This window comes from Lepidochelys kempii, chromosome 1, assembly GCF_965140285.1.
Source record: "Lepidochelys kempii isolate rLepKem1 chromosome 1, rLepKem1.hap1, whole genome shotgun sequence".
Taxonomy (NCBI): domain Eukaryota; kingdom Metazoa; phylum Chordata; order Testudines; family Cheloniidae; genus Lepidochelys; species Lepidochelys kempii.
The window spans coordinates 111,580,061-111,597,179 of NC_136380.1; the positions used below are offsets into that span (position 1 = coordinate 111,580,061).

General features: G+C 41.8%; 1 protein-coding gene across 1 annotated transcript; it reads left to right on the top strand.

Moving 5' to 3' along the window:
• Nucleotides 1–886: 886 nt before the first annotated feature.
• F7 (coagulation factor VII) lies at nt 887–13,979 on the top strand. The gene is made up of 8 exons (XM_073327347.1): nt 887–989; nt 3,658–3,818; nt 4,193–4,217; nt 4,308–4,421; nt 7,018–7,158; nt 10,898–11,004; nt 12,128–12,248; nt 13,438–13,979. The coding sequence occupies exons 1-8, from the start codon at nt 887–889 to the stop codon at nt 13,977–13,979; spliced, it is 1,314 nt and encodes a 437-aa protein (XP_073183448.1).
• The last annotated feature ends 3,140 nt before the right edge of the window (nt 13,980–17,119 follow it).

Consider the following 17,119-nt stretch of genomic DNA (forward strand, 5'->3'; position numbering starts at 1 on the left):
AGGATCGACTGGAAAATACACCAGGCCCTATGAAATGCTCCAATCCTCACTGACAAACATGCTCCTAACCTTGCTGATATCTTAGTCAAATCTTTACTTAAGAATTTTGTAAACTCTGTGTTCTGATACCATTAGTCCTTGATATACATGTATTCATAGGAATGCTTATTTTTCCAGATACAACTTTATCTGTTGATTCAGTCAAACTGCTACAATTATTAATGAAATGGAATTCTGCTCCTCTCCTCTTCTTTTCTTTCCAATATAACTTAAGTCCTTTGTGTAGTAGTACCTGTGATAAGGTACATAGCTCCTTCACTGAAACAAAAAGAGAGCAAAGCAGAACTTGGTATTTCTTGTTAGTTGATTAGTGTCACAATATAAAGTCAGTCAGCAGTTCAGGGTTTTCACTGGGAACCAAGAAGAAAAAGAACATGGTACATTTTAAAGCATCAACAATGTGACCACATTCAAAGAGACTGCAAATCTTTACCTTCCCCAATCAGCCTACTCTTGGCTTTCTGATTCACCTGCAAACTTCTCGGATGGCTATATACAAAATGTAATGTTGTGCTATTCAGGCTGAGGCCTGTAATTTGGCACTTATGTTTCACATTTAATAGCATTCTGGATTGTTAATAAGAACATACTGCAACATTCACAATAATCAGCATGGCCTTTGCACACTGTGAATGGGAATTCTTCTCAACCAAGATCTTTGCCTATTTTTAAAGAGAATGTATTAAGGGATTTTGTTTGTTAGTTTCTTCATGAATAGAATTATTTGCACGAGTTTCAGCTCTCTCTGTTTAATGACTCCCCTCCTCCAGGTCAAAGCCTTTGAAACAGAGATCTTTCACCATGCAGTTCTTGCTGAAATGTCAACATGATATTGGGACACTGGCATTTCAGTGTCATCATGGTTTCCAACCACTACTTGGTTTTGCTTTTCTGCTTTTTGCTGCTGCTTCCTCTTTCGCCAGCTGCAGGTATGTCCCAGAAACTGTTGTAATGATTATTATTATATTGTTAGCCAAATGATTTTCTTGTGAAGAGTGTTGGATCATCCACAGCAATGGCAGTACATAAAGATTACTAATGAATGTGTCCAAGTCTGCACAGTGGTCTAATGTGCTCATAGTTTTGGGTGGCGATTGTGTTCACGCACTTATTGTGTCAACTGGGAAAAATTATTTCTAGGCTCATATGTGTAAGTTATCTCACCATACAGAAAGCTACAAACCATCAACTACCTGTGTACTAGATGAAACCAGCAGGAATTCAAGCCTATATGTGGTATTTTAAAAGCAGAGAATCAATTATCAGTCCTTCTCATTCAATCCACAAGAATTTACAAAAGGGATATTACAAAAAATGTAGTGTAATATGAGGGTGAACCACGACAACTGAAAGTCGGGTGCCTGGTGTTTAATGTGTGCCTCAAAATCAGCTCCCAGGGAACCAAAGGGCACTAGTGATCACAGAGCTCAGGCTATCCACAGACTAACACTCTTCAGCAATGGTGGTCAAACATTTTAGAAAAAATACAAAAAAGAAAATTCTCAGATGATTCCAATACATCTCCATCGTATACAGAAGTGCGTGTGTGAGAGTGTGGGCACCCACAGATAGATAGGTATTCCTTTACTTTAATAATTTAACAAGGACAAATGCAGTAAGAAAACAATTGCAAATAATTAAAAATAACAATACTCAACATACTGCAAGGATAAAACCTGACATGAACGTAAGCAAAAGACATTGTGCTATGTGTAGTGCAGCAAATGCTATACAGCCGGTAATTATTGTTTTAGGGGGATCTATAGTAATCACGTCTGTATTTTTAAATGAATATATATTTTAGTGATGTTAATGCTGATGTGGAGGCTGGTAGACCAGGAGACTGAAGTCCTCTATTATAAGTATCATGATCAGTGCAAACTTCCCCACCCCTATCCCATCAGTGTGGCTTGGCACCGCCCTACAGAGATACCTCCAAGTGCAAGACAGTTCATTCTCTTTAGGAATTATCTTGGAGAGGGAATGGATTGGAAGTACTCTGCTCAAGCTCCATCCTCTATCCCCAACTTTGCCCACCATCCCAGAGTAGTTGCATGTTTCTGCCAAAATCCTCAGGAGAGGAATAGTGAGCAATATTGTCATTTAAATTGTCATCACTAGGCTTCAGAATTAACGTTTAATATGTGGTAGAACACTGTATACCTCACAGACTGATAGTTTTTACAGTCTACTGTGTAGAGATTCAGAAATACACTGAGTCACATTATTTATTATCAGTTATTATATATCAATTTAGCATTTGTTTAACAATAGCACCTAAAGACACCAGTCAGGACTGGGTCTCCACTACAGCACAACCATAACTCTTTTTTTAAAAGAAAGTTCACATTATTCACAAACTGGTGTAGACAAGAGATGTGCCGTCTTGCATACCACTCCAGTCTGACTTCTGCTCTCCTTGCCCATTAACCCTGACTCAGACTGCCAGGAAGAGTGCCACATGGTACCAGTTTGCTGAGTTTAGAAGTCACATACAAGCTCCTCTAGCTGGTGCAAAGGCATGGTGATGACTGGCTCAGAATGGAAACTCATCCTGCTCTCCTTTGCCAGCAAAGGTATTGCCATGGCCCAGAGTCTTTTCAGAAGAAAAGTAAGTGGGAATAAATTAGAGCAGTTGTTCTCAAGCTTTGCTTTATGGACCATTAGTGGCCTATGGACTCCATCCTGCTGGTCCAAAGAAGGTAAGAGTAGATGAAAGAAGTGGGAGAAATGGAGTGTGTGAGTGGAGGGGATTGGGAGTCTGGAAAAGTTGTGATCCATCCAAAGATCTTTATCTTACCAAGTGAGTTTATATGGAAAATATAGTAAAACACAAGGGTCGGCAGATAAATTGGGTAAATATGAGAGGCTACGTGCCACTTGTCTAATTGTTGTTTGGCTGCCAGAACTAAAGGAAATCCTGTCCTACTTTTTGGAAACCTACCACATGGTGCATGGTAAGTCTTCATGAATTATTTGGTTGCAGAACTGCTATATAATTCTAGAATTACTACCATTTTCTCTAAAGCTTTGGCCTACATAAAAATCTAGCATCTGTCACTTTACCTCATGTGCGGAAGGGTAGGTAAATAATGTCTCTACAAGATTGTGCAATGTTGCACAATGGGAATGTGCTTGGCGTGGCCTGGCCTGCTTTAAACATTGTTGCAAACAGCCCAGATTTAAAAAGTAAAGGAAGCTGAAATCTCATTGGCTTACAGAACTTCAGCGTTACAAACACCTCAGGAATGGAGGTTGTTCGTAATTCTGAACAAAACGTTATCGTGGTTCTTTCAAACGTTTACAACTGAACATTGACTTACAACAGCTTTGAAACTCTACTATGCAGAAGAAAAATGTTTTCCCTTTATTTTTTGAGTAGCTTACATTTAACACAGTGCTGTACTGTATTTGCTTTTTTTTGTTTTGTTTTGTTCTCTGCTGCTGCCTGATTGCGTACTGTCGGCTCCAAACAAGGTGTGTGTGGCTGACTGGTCAGTTCGTAACTCTGGTGTTCGTAACTCTGAGGTTCTACTGTACTTTGTTTCTGGAGAGAGAAAATGTGCCTGCAGAGTTCCAATTATTTCAATTTTTCAGTCTTCTTAAAGCAGGAGCAGGCAAACAGCTTGTTGAAAAGACAAAGAAGAGCGAATAGCTTCTTTGAAGAGTTAAAACTTGGGTCGCTACAACGGGAGTGCTTTGAGGAAATGTGTTCATATGAGGAAGCCAGAGAAATCTTTCAAGATGATAAAAGGACAGTAAGTAAGGGGTGGGGGAGGTTCGGGGGTCTTCTGTTGGCCTGATTTTTATCTTGCATCTTCCCATCTTATTAATAGAAACATAAATGGATTTTGACCCTTAAACCCTGGAAGCTGAAAAGTGTCTAATATAGTACTTTTGTCTTATATTGCCTGTGTCTTAAAATATACAGAGAGCTGCAAATTAATATTGTGTTAACTTTTAGGCATGTTCTCTAAGTAGGCACAACTTTATTCACCCTTCAACTACCATGTGCTATACCTCTATAATTTGTTTGTTATGGTATTAGACAACATACTTATCCTTTGTACATGAAATGATGCATAATATTGTCTGGATAATTCCTTATGCCCTTTTTTCCTCTTTGTTCCAGATGGAATTCTGGCAGAATTATGTTGGTATGAGAATTTCATGTGTTCTAATAATTACTGAAATTGCACCATTGTAATCCTTCTTGTGAGTCTTACTGATACTGTGTGTTTTTACAGATGCCAACCAGTGTGACTCTGACCCCTGTCAGAATGGTGGGACATGTGTTGACCAACTTCAGGCTTACGTTTGCCTTTGCCCTGAGGAGTATAAGGGCAAAAACTGTGAAAAAGGTCAGGTATTAAATTTTTAAAAAACAAAACACTATGCAAATGCAAGCTGCTCTGATAAATACATTGTTATTTTTAAAAAGGACTGGTAGCAAACATTATTATTATTGGGTATCATTCTAGCAGAGAAGAGATTGTTGCCACAGTTAACATTGCTATGTTTGATAAAGCATTCAGTAAACGGGTATTGCAGTCACTCTACATAGCAGCCACATAAGTGTTACACAGTGTAGATCTTCTAAATTTACCTTCTCAACCACCTGAGGGAAAAGGGGCATTTTTCTAACTGGATTATGGTAACCCTTTGGTTTAGAAATGGAAATATTGTATGGTGTGCGTGACATGCCCCCGGGTGCAATCTGGACTGCGTAATCACTGTGCCCACTTTAACTCTTCTCCCCAGACTGTCTCCTACACTGCTATGCGAGTGTACAGCAAACCCCTCAGGCTCTGTTCACTTAGCCATCAGTGTGAAGAGGCACACCCAGCAAAGTTACATGAATGCTCTCCCAAGCCACTCATGAACTGCACACAGGAAGACCCCAGCGAATTTCCCCAGCCTTGCACCCCAGAAATGTCGTCTTATACTGCTCAAGGCCTTCTTGATTAATGCAAGCTCACCGGTTAGTTCCCCACTCCCTCAAAGGACAGTGCACATACTCCAGCCTCTGTAATCTGAGCACTTGAGACAAACTCATTGGTTTAGATTAAACATCAAAATAATTTTACTAACAAAAGAAAAGTAGATTTTCAGTGATTATACGTGGTAGGCATAAAGGTCAGACTTGGTTACATAAGAAACAAAAACTAAACACACATTCTAAATCCTACATTTTATCAGGCTGAGCAAGATTTGAATCCAACAGTTTTTCTTGGCCTACTGGACATTGCAGGCAGTTTTCAGTTCACGGTTTATACTAACTAGTTAAAATCACCCCTTCCTCCCAGTTCAAGGAGACGTCTCTTTGTCTTCCAAATGATCTTGCTTCCAGGTGTTGAGATGGGGAGGAGAGAGAGACCCTGTAGTGATGCCACTGTCCCTCATTTATACTTTTCCCCACGTGCTGGAAAAATCCATGCTGTGTCATGGGATTAGGTAGCCCTCATGGTGTACGTGTGCTGCTGACTATCCTTCATTATGAATTGCAAATTTTTCTTTGCATCTTTTGGCTACCTGAGGTTTGGCATGTAAGACCTCTGTGTTTGCAGTTTCTTTGTCCTCTCTGAGGGGCTAGTCTGTGGACATTTCCCAGACTCTCAACATGTTTCAGTAGCAAATATGTAGCAAAATCTCATAACATCATGTACAATGATGATGCATACAGTTCAACAGGACAGTAATGGTCAGCAGATTATGACTTTCCAGTGGTACCTCACAAGGCATACTTTGCACAAGATTTATCATAATTGTAAAAGGGGTGACCATATTATAGATTGTCACAGTGTATAAATACATGCACATGAAAAAGGTCCTTGCCTACACTTTCATTAAAAGAACAATGGGCCAGATCCAATGCCCAGTGACATCAGTGGGAGTCTTTTAATTGATTTCAATGAGCATTGGATCTAGCTCTATATACTGACTATTAAATTTAGTACATAAGTACAGTGTAGACCCAAAGGAGCTTGTCCGATCTAAATGCGTTGCCTAACTAGTGGCTTTAACTACTGTTAAGCATCTGTAATAAAGCATCCATGATCCCAGTCCAGCCTATATTACTCTCACCTCCTATAACCCTTCCCATTTCCTGCTCATGCTTCTCTCCTGACCGCTAGCTCTGTCTTCTTTGCCCAGTCCTAACTTTTTTTGTCACCTTTTCATGCTGTCCCACACTAGAACAGCCTTAGTCAATATCTGCAAGGTTCCTTCTCCCCCCCTTTAAAAAAAACTTGTGAAAACCAACCTATTTGCTAGTGTTTCCCATCTGGATTATTACACGACCTCCATACTTACTTATTCTGTTTGTTTGTCCCACATGGTAGCAGCTTGTGTCTCTGGGGCAGGTACTGGATAAATTATTATTATTATTACTATTACTATTATTTATTATTTATTATTATTATTATAAAGCACCCATAAATGTTCAGCCATTCAGATGGCTTGAATTACTGACCATTCAGACATATCTTTTCTCCAGAAGAGAGGTCTTCTGCTGCAGTGGATTATCCTGTAGCCTTCCCAGTGCACTGCTGTGGGTGAAAGGAATACAGTGGTTCCAATTTTTAAATAGACATATTTGATAACAGTTACCATACAGTGACAACAGTGATATCCTATTCTAATTATTGTGAGGATTGCTGTATCTCAGATACCATACTGTGGTAACTGATGACAAATGCTAATTATTTTGAATAGCAATCACTGTATGATTTTTGGTGCATTTTCTGATCTCTTTAATTTGTGCTGGAGTACAAATTAGTTCCCAGTTCTGTACAGCTCTGTCATTAATGTTTGCCTACCAGAAGCAGCTTTCTCTATCAATATATCAACATTAGTGAGTTGCAGGTCACTCTTGGTCAAAATTTACAAACATAATTGACTCGAGTTAAACATAAGACACCACATTCAGGAACTAATATGTTCTTTTCACGTATTTAGGTCTGAATGACACACTGAAGTGCATTCATGAAAATGGTCACTGTGAACATTATTGCATTGACAGTCCAACCACGATACGACAATGCTTTTGCTCAGATGGCTACATGCTAGCAAATGATGAAGTGTCCTGTACTCCCCAAGGTAAGGTTATGCAAACCAAGTCACTACAGCAACATATTTTATGGGTAACTTCTTTTTACAGTTGTCTCCAGGAGATATCAATTCTTATCCAATGAATAGAGGCTTCATAACTGTATTTATTTCAACATACGAGTCAAGACCGGAATAACCCTAATAAAACCAGTGAGAAATCAGTGTTCTTTTTTACTGCTGAATAAGACCAACAAACTCAGATACTCTTCTCTAGGGAATAGCAAGATGATATTCTCGCTCATCTGAAGAGATAACAAACTACAGCTGGGTTTTTAAAGGAGGGGAATTAACGGGTGCCAAGCTCCCTTGTAAAATCCCTACTAAATTATTTTCCACTGAATGTATCCAATGAAGTGAGCTGTAGGTCACGAAAGCTTATCCTCAAATAAATTGGTTAGTCTCTAAGGTGCCACTAGTACTCCTGTTCTTTTTGCGAATACAGACTAACATGGCTGCTACTTTGAAACCTACCTAAATTATTTCATTAGTGGAGCAAGGGATTAAATGCCTCAGATTGCCCCTTCAAGCACAGGCCTGGGTACTATGTGATTATGTGGCCACATAAATAACTGCATCTATGTTCTTTTTTTTTTTTTCAAGTTGCGATATAATTATGCTCCAAAACATCAGCTTTTATTTTCAAAATATTAAGGAGGAGATTTTCAAAGCTGAAATGGGAGCCAGGCACCTAACTCCCATTTACTTTCACAAGGAGTTGGGTGTCTAGCTGCCCTTTATGCATGGGTAAATTTCCCCCTGTAGCTCTTTTGACTGCAATTAAAACCTTTAGAGTGTGAACTGAGTGTAAACTGCTGCAGTGGTGCACGACTGAGTTTGCAGAATGCCTGGACCAGTGGTTCTGAGCGGAGGTACTTGCTCCCATTCATCTCACCGGGGTATTGACATTGAAGACTAATGGTAACAGTTGAACAATTGGGGTGTCAACACTGGAAATGATTTCACTGAGGAACATCAATCCAATAACGTGTTTCTCCATTCTTGGCGGTTGCAGCAGATATTGGAGTGGGGCAGTTGGTTTCTGGTTAGGGTTGTTAGGATGAGGACCAAGAAATTCCAGACTCACCACAAACCTCTGACCCTGCCAAAATGGGGAAGAAAATAAGATGTTTCCCTTCTTCAGTGCCCAAATCATCAGTTGTCTCCTTGATTCCAAAAAATCAACACCGTCTTCCATGCCTTCCCATATAGCAAGTGTTCCTACCCAGCTGTCAGACCCTCCAACTCACTCTGACAACTTCTACAATGCCATTATGCATTTTCAATACCAAAATCCACATCACATTTTATTGTTTATAAACTTCATATGCCCCTCAGTATATCTGAGGGTATGTCTATATTGCAATTAAACAACTGCGGCTGGTCTGGATCAGCTGACTCGGGTGGGGCTCTGGCTCCATGGTGTAGCCATTCAGGGTAGGGCTGGAGTCCCAGAGCCTCATCTGCAGCCCAAGCCCGAACAACTTCACAGCAATTTTATAGCCCAGCAGCCTGATCCCGGGTGAGTCTGAGTCAGCTGACCCAGACCAGCCCCAGGTGTTTAATTGCTGTGTAAATGAGCCCTGGGTGACATCACCCTGCCTGAATGATTAGAGTTAGATGAAAAGGGGTTGTTAAAGGAAGTAGGCTGGAAAGGTAAAAGGTAAAACAATGGCCTAAAAGATGCACCCCAGTAAACGCTCAAATACAAGAGCCAGGTTTATGGCCTATCCCGGCTACAGAGATGTTTTACAAAGGCTAAGAATCTGGAGATCAAAAGACACCAATCTGTTAACAGATCTACCCTACAGAAAGGGATGGGGAGAAAGGGTTGTCAGCTGCTGCAGGAAGACACAGGCAGACTGAGAGCCAGGGATCTGCAGCAGGCATGCTTTAACAGCCCCCAGATACAATGGGGAGCACCATGGCTGACTCGTGTACTCACGGCCTTGAGAGGAAGGCCAAGTATAGGTGAAGCAGTTGGGGTGCAGGCCTCCGTTGTTGTAAATCCATTTTTCTGAGTACTGTGCACCTATGGGCAAAATAAATGGTACTTCTTTTGGGGAAGCTGCTTCTGTGGCCCTACTTACAGGTGCCCAAAGGGAAACTCATGCAGATGCCAAGCCCATTGGATGTGCTAGGTGTCATGGTTGGCAACCAGAGGGATGCCACCTAGAGACCCAGTCTGGGAGTGATTGGATCACAGTACAGGCCTGTCACTTAAAAGGGGAAGTGATGAAGCTACTAGTTGGGGGACAGGGGGACATCTCTCCTTCCACCCCCAACTGCCTTTAGGTGTGTGTAAGTGTGGTGCCTTTTCAAGCTTATTATGCAATTGGCAAAAAGAAGTGTATGACCCAAATTTTCATATGGGGCTGGGGAATGAGCCGACCTCCTGCTCACCTGTCAGAGGCAGCTCCTGTGCTGCAAGGCTGGGCCTGGCTCCCTGCTCCAGTCATTGCAACATGGCACAAAGGGTTACATAGTGTGGTGACCCCATACACCATGTTACAACACCACTCACTCAAATTTGTCTTGGCTGCTCCTCCAGCATGATGGAGGGGTGGCTGGGCCAAACCTGAATGGCGCTGTGACCCTGTACGCCAGGTTGCAACTCCCATAGTGAGGAGCTGGGCCCTGCCCTGTGGGCCAGGACCCATCACTGCAGGGTGAGTGCAGTGCGGGCTTGCTCTCCAGCTTCCTCCCCACACTGTCCCCTGTGGCCTTCCTTCTGCTCCAAGCCGGGTTTAGGGTTGCAGTGCGGGGGCAGAGAGTGCAGCAGGCATGACAATGTGTGAAATTAGCAAGCCACTGGGTATACCTGAAGGTGGTAACACCAATGACCCGTCACATACGCCCCACCCTAGCTGCAAAACCTGGCTTTGCCAATGGAAAGGGGTAGACCGGGGGGACTGGAAAAGGTCTCAGCTGGGTCACCCTACCCAGGGACTGTGACAACACTCAACACTGATCATGTGGGGGCAGCACAAATTATGTTGAATTTAATGTCCAAATAAATCAATGAGATACTAATTGTGTTATTTATATTCCCATTTAATTCACTAACAACCTAATTTACCTGAGTCTGTAGTGGAATTTCCTGTCTGCTGCTTCAGGGGCCAGAATTGACTTCAGTAGGATCAGGATTTCATCCTCAGAGTGCTGCAGAATCCTGCAGATTTTAGCTGCCGCTTGTCATAGAGGACATGGGGTCTTGCTTCCTAAGTGGGTAGGAGACGGGACCTCTCCACGTGCACCTCAGGAGGTCAGCAGTTTTTTTGTTTTGTGGGGGGGAATGACAGGAAGTCTAGTAGCAGGAGATCAGGTGTGACGGAGGATTCAAAGGGACCCAGTTGTCCTGCCCGCTTTAAAAGATCATCATGAAAACCCTGGAGGAATTCAAGAGGCACTAAACACACTATATCAAAGCCTTTTTCGGAGCCTCCTGTGGTACCTGAGTGCAACTTCTTAACCAAAGGGTCTATATTGTAAAGTAACACCACTTGTGGGCAGTGTCCAGCCAGAAAAAAAACATTTACTCACTGGGCGATTTAAAATACTCGGTGATTAGCAACACCATTAGACTACTGGCTGAATTCTCTGCTGGCATGACTCATGGAGGGAATTTTCTGGAGTAACCCTAGCAGAGAATTTGGCCCTCTGTGTTTTCCAGTGGATTCGTTGTATTTAATCACACTTAGTACTGTGATTTATTTATTATTTTTCACAGTGGATTACCCATGTGGAAAAATACCTGTTTTGGCAAAGCAACGTGCAAGTCAGCAGGGGAGAATAGTAGGTGGTTCTGTCTGTCCTCCAGGCGAGTGTCCGTGGCAGGTGAGTCTTCTATTTCATTTTCTGTCATCAACTGAGACCTTGAGAAAGGAGTTGGATGCACAGTGCTGGATAACAGACACCTCTCTGCAGCCACAGAATAGCTAGGGCACATCTAAAGGTAATACAAGCTCCCCACCCACCGCCACTGCCTCCCTGATAATATACCTTATCCCTCTGCTGGAGTGACTGCTTTTCCAGGCACGAAATGGCAATTCAGCCTCCTCCATGCTCTGCCCATCCAGTCTTTGGCCTTATTGGTGAGATTGCCCACAAGCGTGTCAGCTGTAGTTACTGGGATGTGAACTCTTGGGCAAAATAGGCAGAATCAATAACATATGCTAGCAAAATTATCCAAGGGAAGATTTTTTTCCCCTCCCATTTACCATGCAATTGGTGTGAATGGTGGGTTCAAGCATGAGGGAATAAAAAAAGAGAGAGAGTAGCAATGCAAAACTCTTCCCTAAATTCTGTGTGTAGAGTAGCCAAGTTGTCAATTGTCTACTTTGGGGCCAGGCACGAAGTTTCTCTTTGAGCAAATAGGAAAATAAAACCCTTTATTTCAGGACTAATAATTTTAGTAATTTAGATCCAAACACATTCCTGTGTAAGATTTAAATTCTGAAAAGGCAAAGCACAAGACATAGAAACATTGCCAAGATCTCAAATGCTGATACCTTTACTCTCACTGTGTACCTTCTTCCATGAGTAGTCCTAACATGATACCTTTGCTTGTAGATTAAGGAGCTTCTCAGCATGAGCATTTACAGCCTACTTATAAATGTGTTTGCATCTGAGGCTGGGATTTTCAAAGAGCCCAAGGGAGTTAAGTGCTCAACTCCTATTGACTTTCAACGGAAGTTGGATGCCTAGTTCCAATAAAACCCTGAATTACTTTAAGCCTGAGTTACTAACATGATTCGTCTAAAAACCTAGGTCCACCTGGGCTATGCACCATAGTCCCTTCCTTGAAGATCTAATGGTACCTTCACCAATCAGCAGTTAGGAAAATGATGACTACACATGGTCCTTGCAGGCTAAATAAGATTAATGTTCTCTGTAAATTCTATAGAATTTCAGGTCAAACAAATTGGTATAATGTAAAAGTTTCTTTTGCATATTTCAGGCTCTGCTAATAGAGAATGGGAAACAAAAGTGTGGGGGTTCCCTGCTGGCGCCGAGCTGGGTGGTTACTGCCGCTCACTGCTTAGAGAACACACATCCCAAACAGCTCCGAGTAAAACTGGGTAAGTCTTTCGCTTGCCTCACTTTTTCAAACTTTGTGGCCCAAAATTTGTTGTCAGCTTCGCTTGTGTAAATCCACAGTGATTCCTCCCAAGTCAGTGGAGTTATGCCACTTTGACACGGTGTGACTCTGCAAACATTTGGAAGGGTTAAATACAACCAATATCTGTCAAAAACTGATTACAAACACAATGGCCATCTGTTTGCTTATGACAGAAGCAGTTAGCGATTCCTAAATGACCTCTCGGCCATAATGTAAGTCTCAAAAAACAGAAGTCTTACAAAATGACAATTCCACGGCTGGGATCAAAATGGCTCTAAACTTGCTGAACTACCCCCATTGTAATGGGGATGGGTGAACAGATTAATTACAGTGCAGAGTGCAAAGGTGTGAATGGCGTCTGCCTCTGCACCATGGAACCCAGCCTTGAGAAGGGTTTGGGGCCGCGGCAGTCAGGGCCAGTTAGCAGCATGGTTCCAGGAGGAACTCTGCTGTCACGGAGTGGCAGAGGAAAAGTTTTCCCCATGGACAATCAGGGAGAGCCCGGTCAACCCCTCAGTCCCTCCTGTTCTTGGCCCACTCCCTGATTGGCTCATGGATCCTTCAGAGTGTGGGGGCAAGTGGGGTACATGCTGTGGATGTGATACTCTGATTTCTTCTCCCCAACTGCTGGGAAATGCAGATGCCAGTGGAGTTACACTCAGGATGAATTTGGCTCCTAGTGTCTGGTACTTAGGGGTGTGTGTGTGTGTATATGTGTATATGTATATGTATATGTATATGTATATATATATATATATATATATATATATATATATAAAAACCTTGTCATGGAACCTAGTCTAGTCTTTTCTGTGCTAGAATTTAGTCCTGGAATAGCCAAGCTGGGTAGTTCTAATGCAGTAATAGGCCCTCTTGAAGCTGCACCCTTACTTTGCTTGTTTCTGCTGTAATTCTGTCACTGAACCCTATTCCACGTCTTCTGTCAAGGGAAAAAGCTGGAATGAAGGAAGAGGTACGGTCTCTGCTGAACCAAAGAAAAGAATGAATAATGCAGGATTCAGTAGTGGCCATGGAAATGTAGTAAGAAGAGAAGAAATGTCAGCTTAGTGATCTCTTTCCATAAGAGCTGTGTGGAGTTAAGGAGCTTACTATTTATGTGAACCTGATGGGTTTAATTGCTTTTCTAGGTGAACACCGAATAGATCACAAGGATGAAGGGGAGCAAGAAAGGAAGGTTTCTGAAATCATAATGCATGAAAAATACATTCCAGGCACAACTAACCATGACATTGCCCTGCTGCACCTGGAGGCACCTGTTAACTTCAGTGACTATGTGGTACCGATATGTTTGCCTGAGAAACAGTTCGCAACATCTGAGCTGTCCGCCATTAGATTCTCCACAGTGAGTGGATGGGGGCGTCTAATAGAAGGAGGTGCTACCGCTGCTGTTCTGATGAGAATTGATCTGCCACGTGTAAAGACACAAGAGTGTATGCAGGAGACCCACTTAAATATTACAAAGAACATGTTCTGTGCAGGAGACCTCAGTGGGACTAAAGATGCCTGCAAGGGGGACAGCGGCGGACCTCATGCCACAAAGTACAAAAACACCTGGTTTCTGACAGGGATTGTCAGCTGGGGGAAGGGCTGTGCTACCGAAGGCACTTACGGGGTTTACACAAGGGTGTCTAAATATCTCGAATGGTTAAACAATCACATGGATTCATAAGCTGCCAGGCTTCCTCTAGTCAGAATGTTTCCAAACTGCAGAGTTGTCTTTGAGTCCCACCTGGGACACTTCCTTGTTTGGCATTCTTCCAGGATCTTAAATAAATTACCCACACACTGAAATAATGATTTGAAACCAATCTCTTTCCCGTTCAGTCACAGTAAACTCATTCACCTAGCTGCATTGTTTGTACATTATGTTAAAAGAGAAATTACTCTGCAGCAACCTTATTGAAGGTTGTAACATTTGTAAATGATATTTCCACAACCTTACCTTACATCACACCTGCAAATGCAAAAGGCAAACCTTCATATGAGTGATCTGTCCTAAGATCTGTCCAAAACGAAAGAAGTAGGAAAAGACTCTTTCAAGGTTTCTAAGTCTTTACTGAGGGCTTTGTTTCATTTTTCTTAAATCAAATAATAATATAATATTGGTAACAATTATAATATTGACCCATATTTGTGACTGATACATCTGACTTCAAGGTAACTTTGCTCTGGTATAACATTATTACATTATGAGAACAAAGGGAATTTGAATGCTTATTATGCAGCCCTGTACAGCAACAGTGTTCAAACTGTGGCTTTTGTCATTTCTGTGTGTAGAATGATACATTTTAAGGCCAGAACCATTATGTTCTGACCTCCTGCATAGCACAGGCTATTGCTGGTTGCACATGCCAATAATTGTTTTCACACGCAATTGATAGTATGTGAAAAAGTGGGAATGCACAATGAGAGGCTGCACTGTGGTCTCTCTGAAAATGTGTCTCCAAATGACAATATGAAGGCAACATAATATATTAAGGGAGAAAGGTAGATATAATAGATCTGAATTTTAGAAAATCATTTACTCTCCAAATTAATTCAAATCAGTCTGAGTAGCAGCACTGTCACAAGGACTGGCTGAAGAACAGTTAACTAATGATACATGGCAATTCACTGAGATGGGACGATATTTAGGGGGGTTCTGCAGAGATCCATGTTGGTTAACATCTTCATTAATGATACAACGGTGGCAGTATAAGAATCATATTCAAAGCTGCAGATGCCATTGAATTGGGAAGAGCAACAAATTCCAGTGAAGACAACGAGATAATGCAAAGGGACCTAGAAAGATTTTTAAAAATGGAAGAAAATAATGAAGGAAGATCCAGCTTGGAAAAATGAAAACTAATACATCTGGGGGAAAAGATAATCCAGATCACAGATATTTAATGTTGGGTGAGAAATCTGGTAAGTAATAGTGCAGAACAGGCCTATAGGTTATAGTGACCAGCAAATAAAGCATAACCTTTCAATGAGGCAATTAAAAAAACAATCCAGTTCATTTTGAGATTCTTGAGGCAGGACATCTTGGAGCAGAGAGTTAATAGTTCCTCTATGTAGGGCTCCATTGTGTATGTTATATAACTTCTGGTCCACTCATTTATAGAAAGATACTGACAAACTGGAGGGTATTCAGAAAAAAACAAGAAAAATGATGAGGTGGCTAGATGGACTGCTTTACAGAGGACGTTTTAACTACAATTTTAATATGTGTATCTTGGCTAAAAAATGATTGAGGCAGAGCGTGAAAGTGAGCTCCTAAGGTATCAAAGGTGTGAACTCAAAGGAAGCAATTGTTTAATGGGGTGAATGGGGCGCTACCTAGGTGCAATGGGGTGAAAATATAAAAAGGAAGATTGAGGCAAAATATCCTGACAAATTTCCTGACAACAGGATTTGTTCAATTGAGAAATAGTCCCCAAAATATGTAGTGGAAACCCCATCCCTTGTGATATTTTAAGCTTGACTGGACAAAAGTCTACAAAATAAGTGAGGAAGCATAAGAAACAATCCTGCCACAGCCAAGAGTAGGGACTTCCTTGAGGACCAACACACTCTGGGGGATCTATAGCACCTCCACTCCTGATGCTGGAAAACAGAAGAAAGGGTTCAGCTTTAAAAGATCCTTCCTGGCCTGGGGGGTGGGGCAACAGGTCTACCTGCCACTCCCCTGGCCCCAAATACTGAAGTTGTTGAAAATGGGTCAGCTGGGTCCAGTCCTTCACCCTGAAGATGCTGGTAGAGAAGGGTGTAGAAAGCAACTGAAAACTACTAAAGGTAACTGGGTGGATACCTCGGGGGTCTGATTCAGGAGCAGGTCAATTCCTAGACTCCACAGGAGTCAGGGAATTACTGAGCTCTTCAACCTTCCTCCCCACTGGACCAAGAGAAGGGAGAGGGCACTCTTATCACCTGCCAAATGGTCCAGGCAGTGGGAGCGTTGAACCCAATGTAGACAACCCTAGCTCTGAGCACCTCTTGCAGCTAGCATGGATGACAACAGTGGCCTATTAAACAAAACCATCTAATCATGAATATTAGCTGTAAATTTCCATCTTATTTAGACAGCCAAATATGGCCTATTTTGTTGCCATCCCGGTCATTTTTATTCAGTTTGCTTATTAATATATCCTTTCCATCTCTAGGCTATTTATAGCCTATCTATAAAAGCTTTGTCGTCTTATACTGAAAAATCACAGAGCAACCAATTAGATTTCTTTCAAAAATATTTAGCTTTTATTACGCATAGAAAAAGTTTCCAAGAAGTTTTCTGACTAAAATAGCCAGCTTCCAAAAACTCACCTACTCCAGCATCCCCAGCTCTTCTTCTGCACAACTCTGTCCGGAGCATATAATTAAGCAGACGTGCAGATTAGAGAATTAGTTGCAACAGCATTTCCTCTTCAATCTGTACTCAGACCCCATCTAACCAATAGAAATGCAACAACTCACATGGATCCTAGGCTTTTGTACACGTACTTTGGAATAATTAGCACCCTGCAACACACACTGCTAAGACCCTGCAGGACATGTTTTCAATTTAGATTCAAAATGCAACATTTCCTAGAAATGTACTTCAGGAAAGGACTTCCTTCCCTTTAGTGTTCCTTGCATGGAAATCTATAGGTGATTAGTCCCATAAATACAGATCAGCTTTCCCGCTTCCTGTATGTCAGGGCCAGAGGTAAGTAGAAGAACATTTCATTTTTCCTGGGGTTAGGACTCCAGATTTCTTTAATTCAGTTCTGGCTATGACATCGCCAAGAAAGGCCCAGCCATCCAATCAGCATGTTAAGTTGGACAATCCAC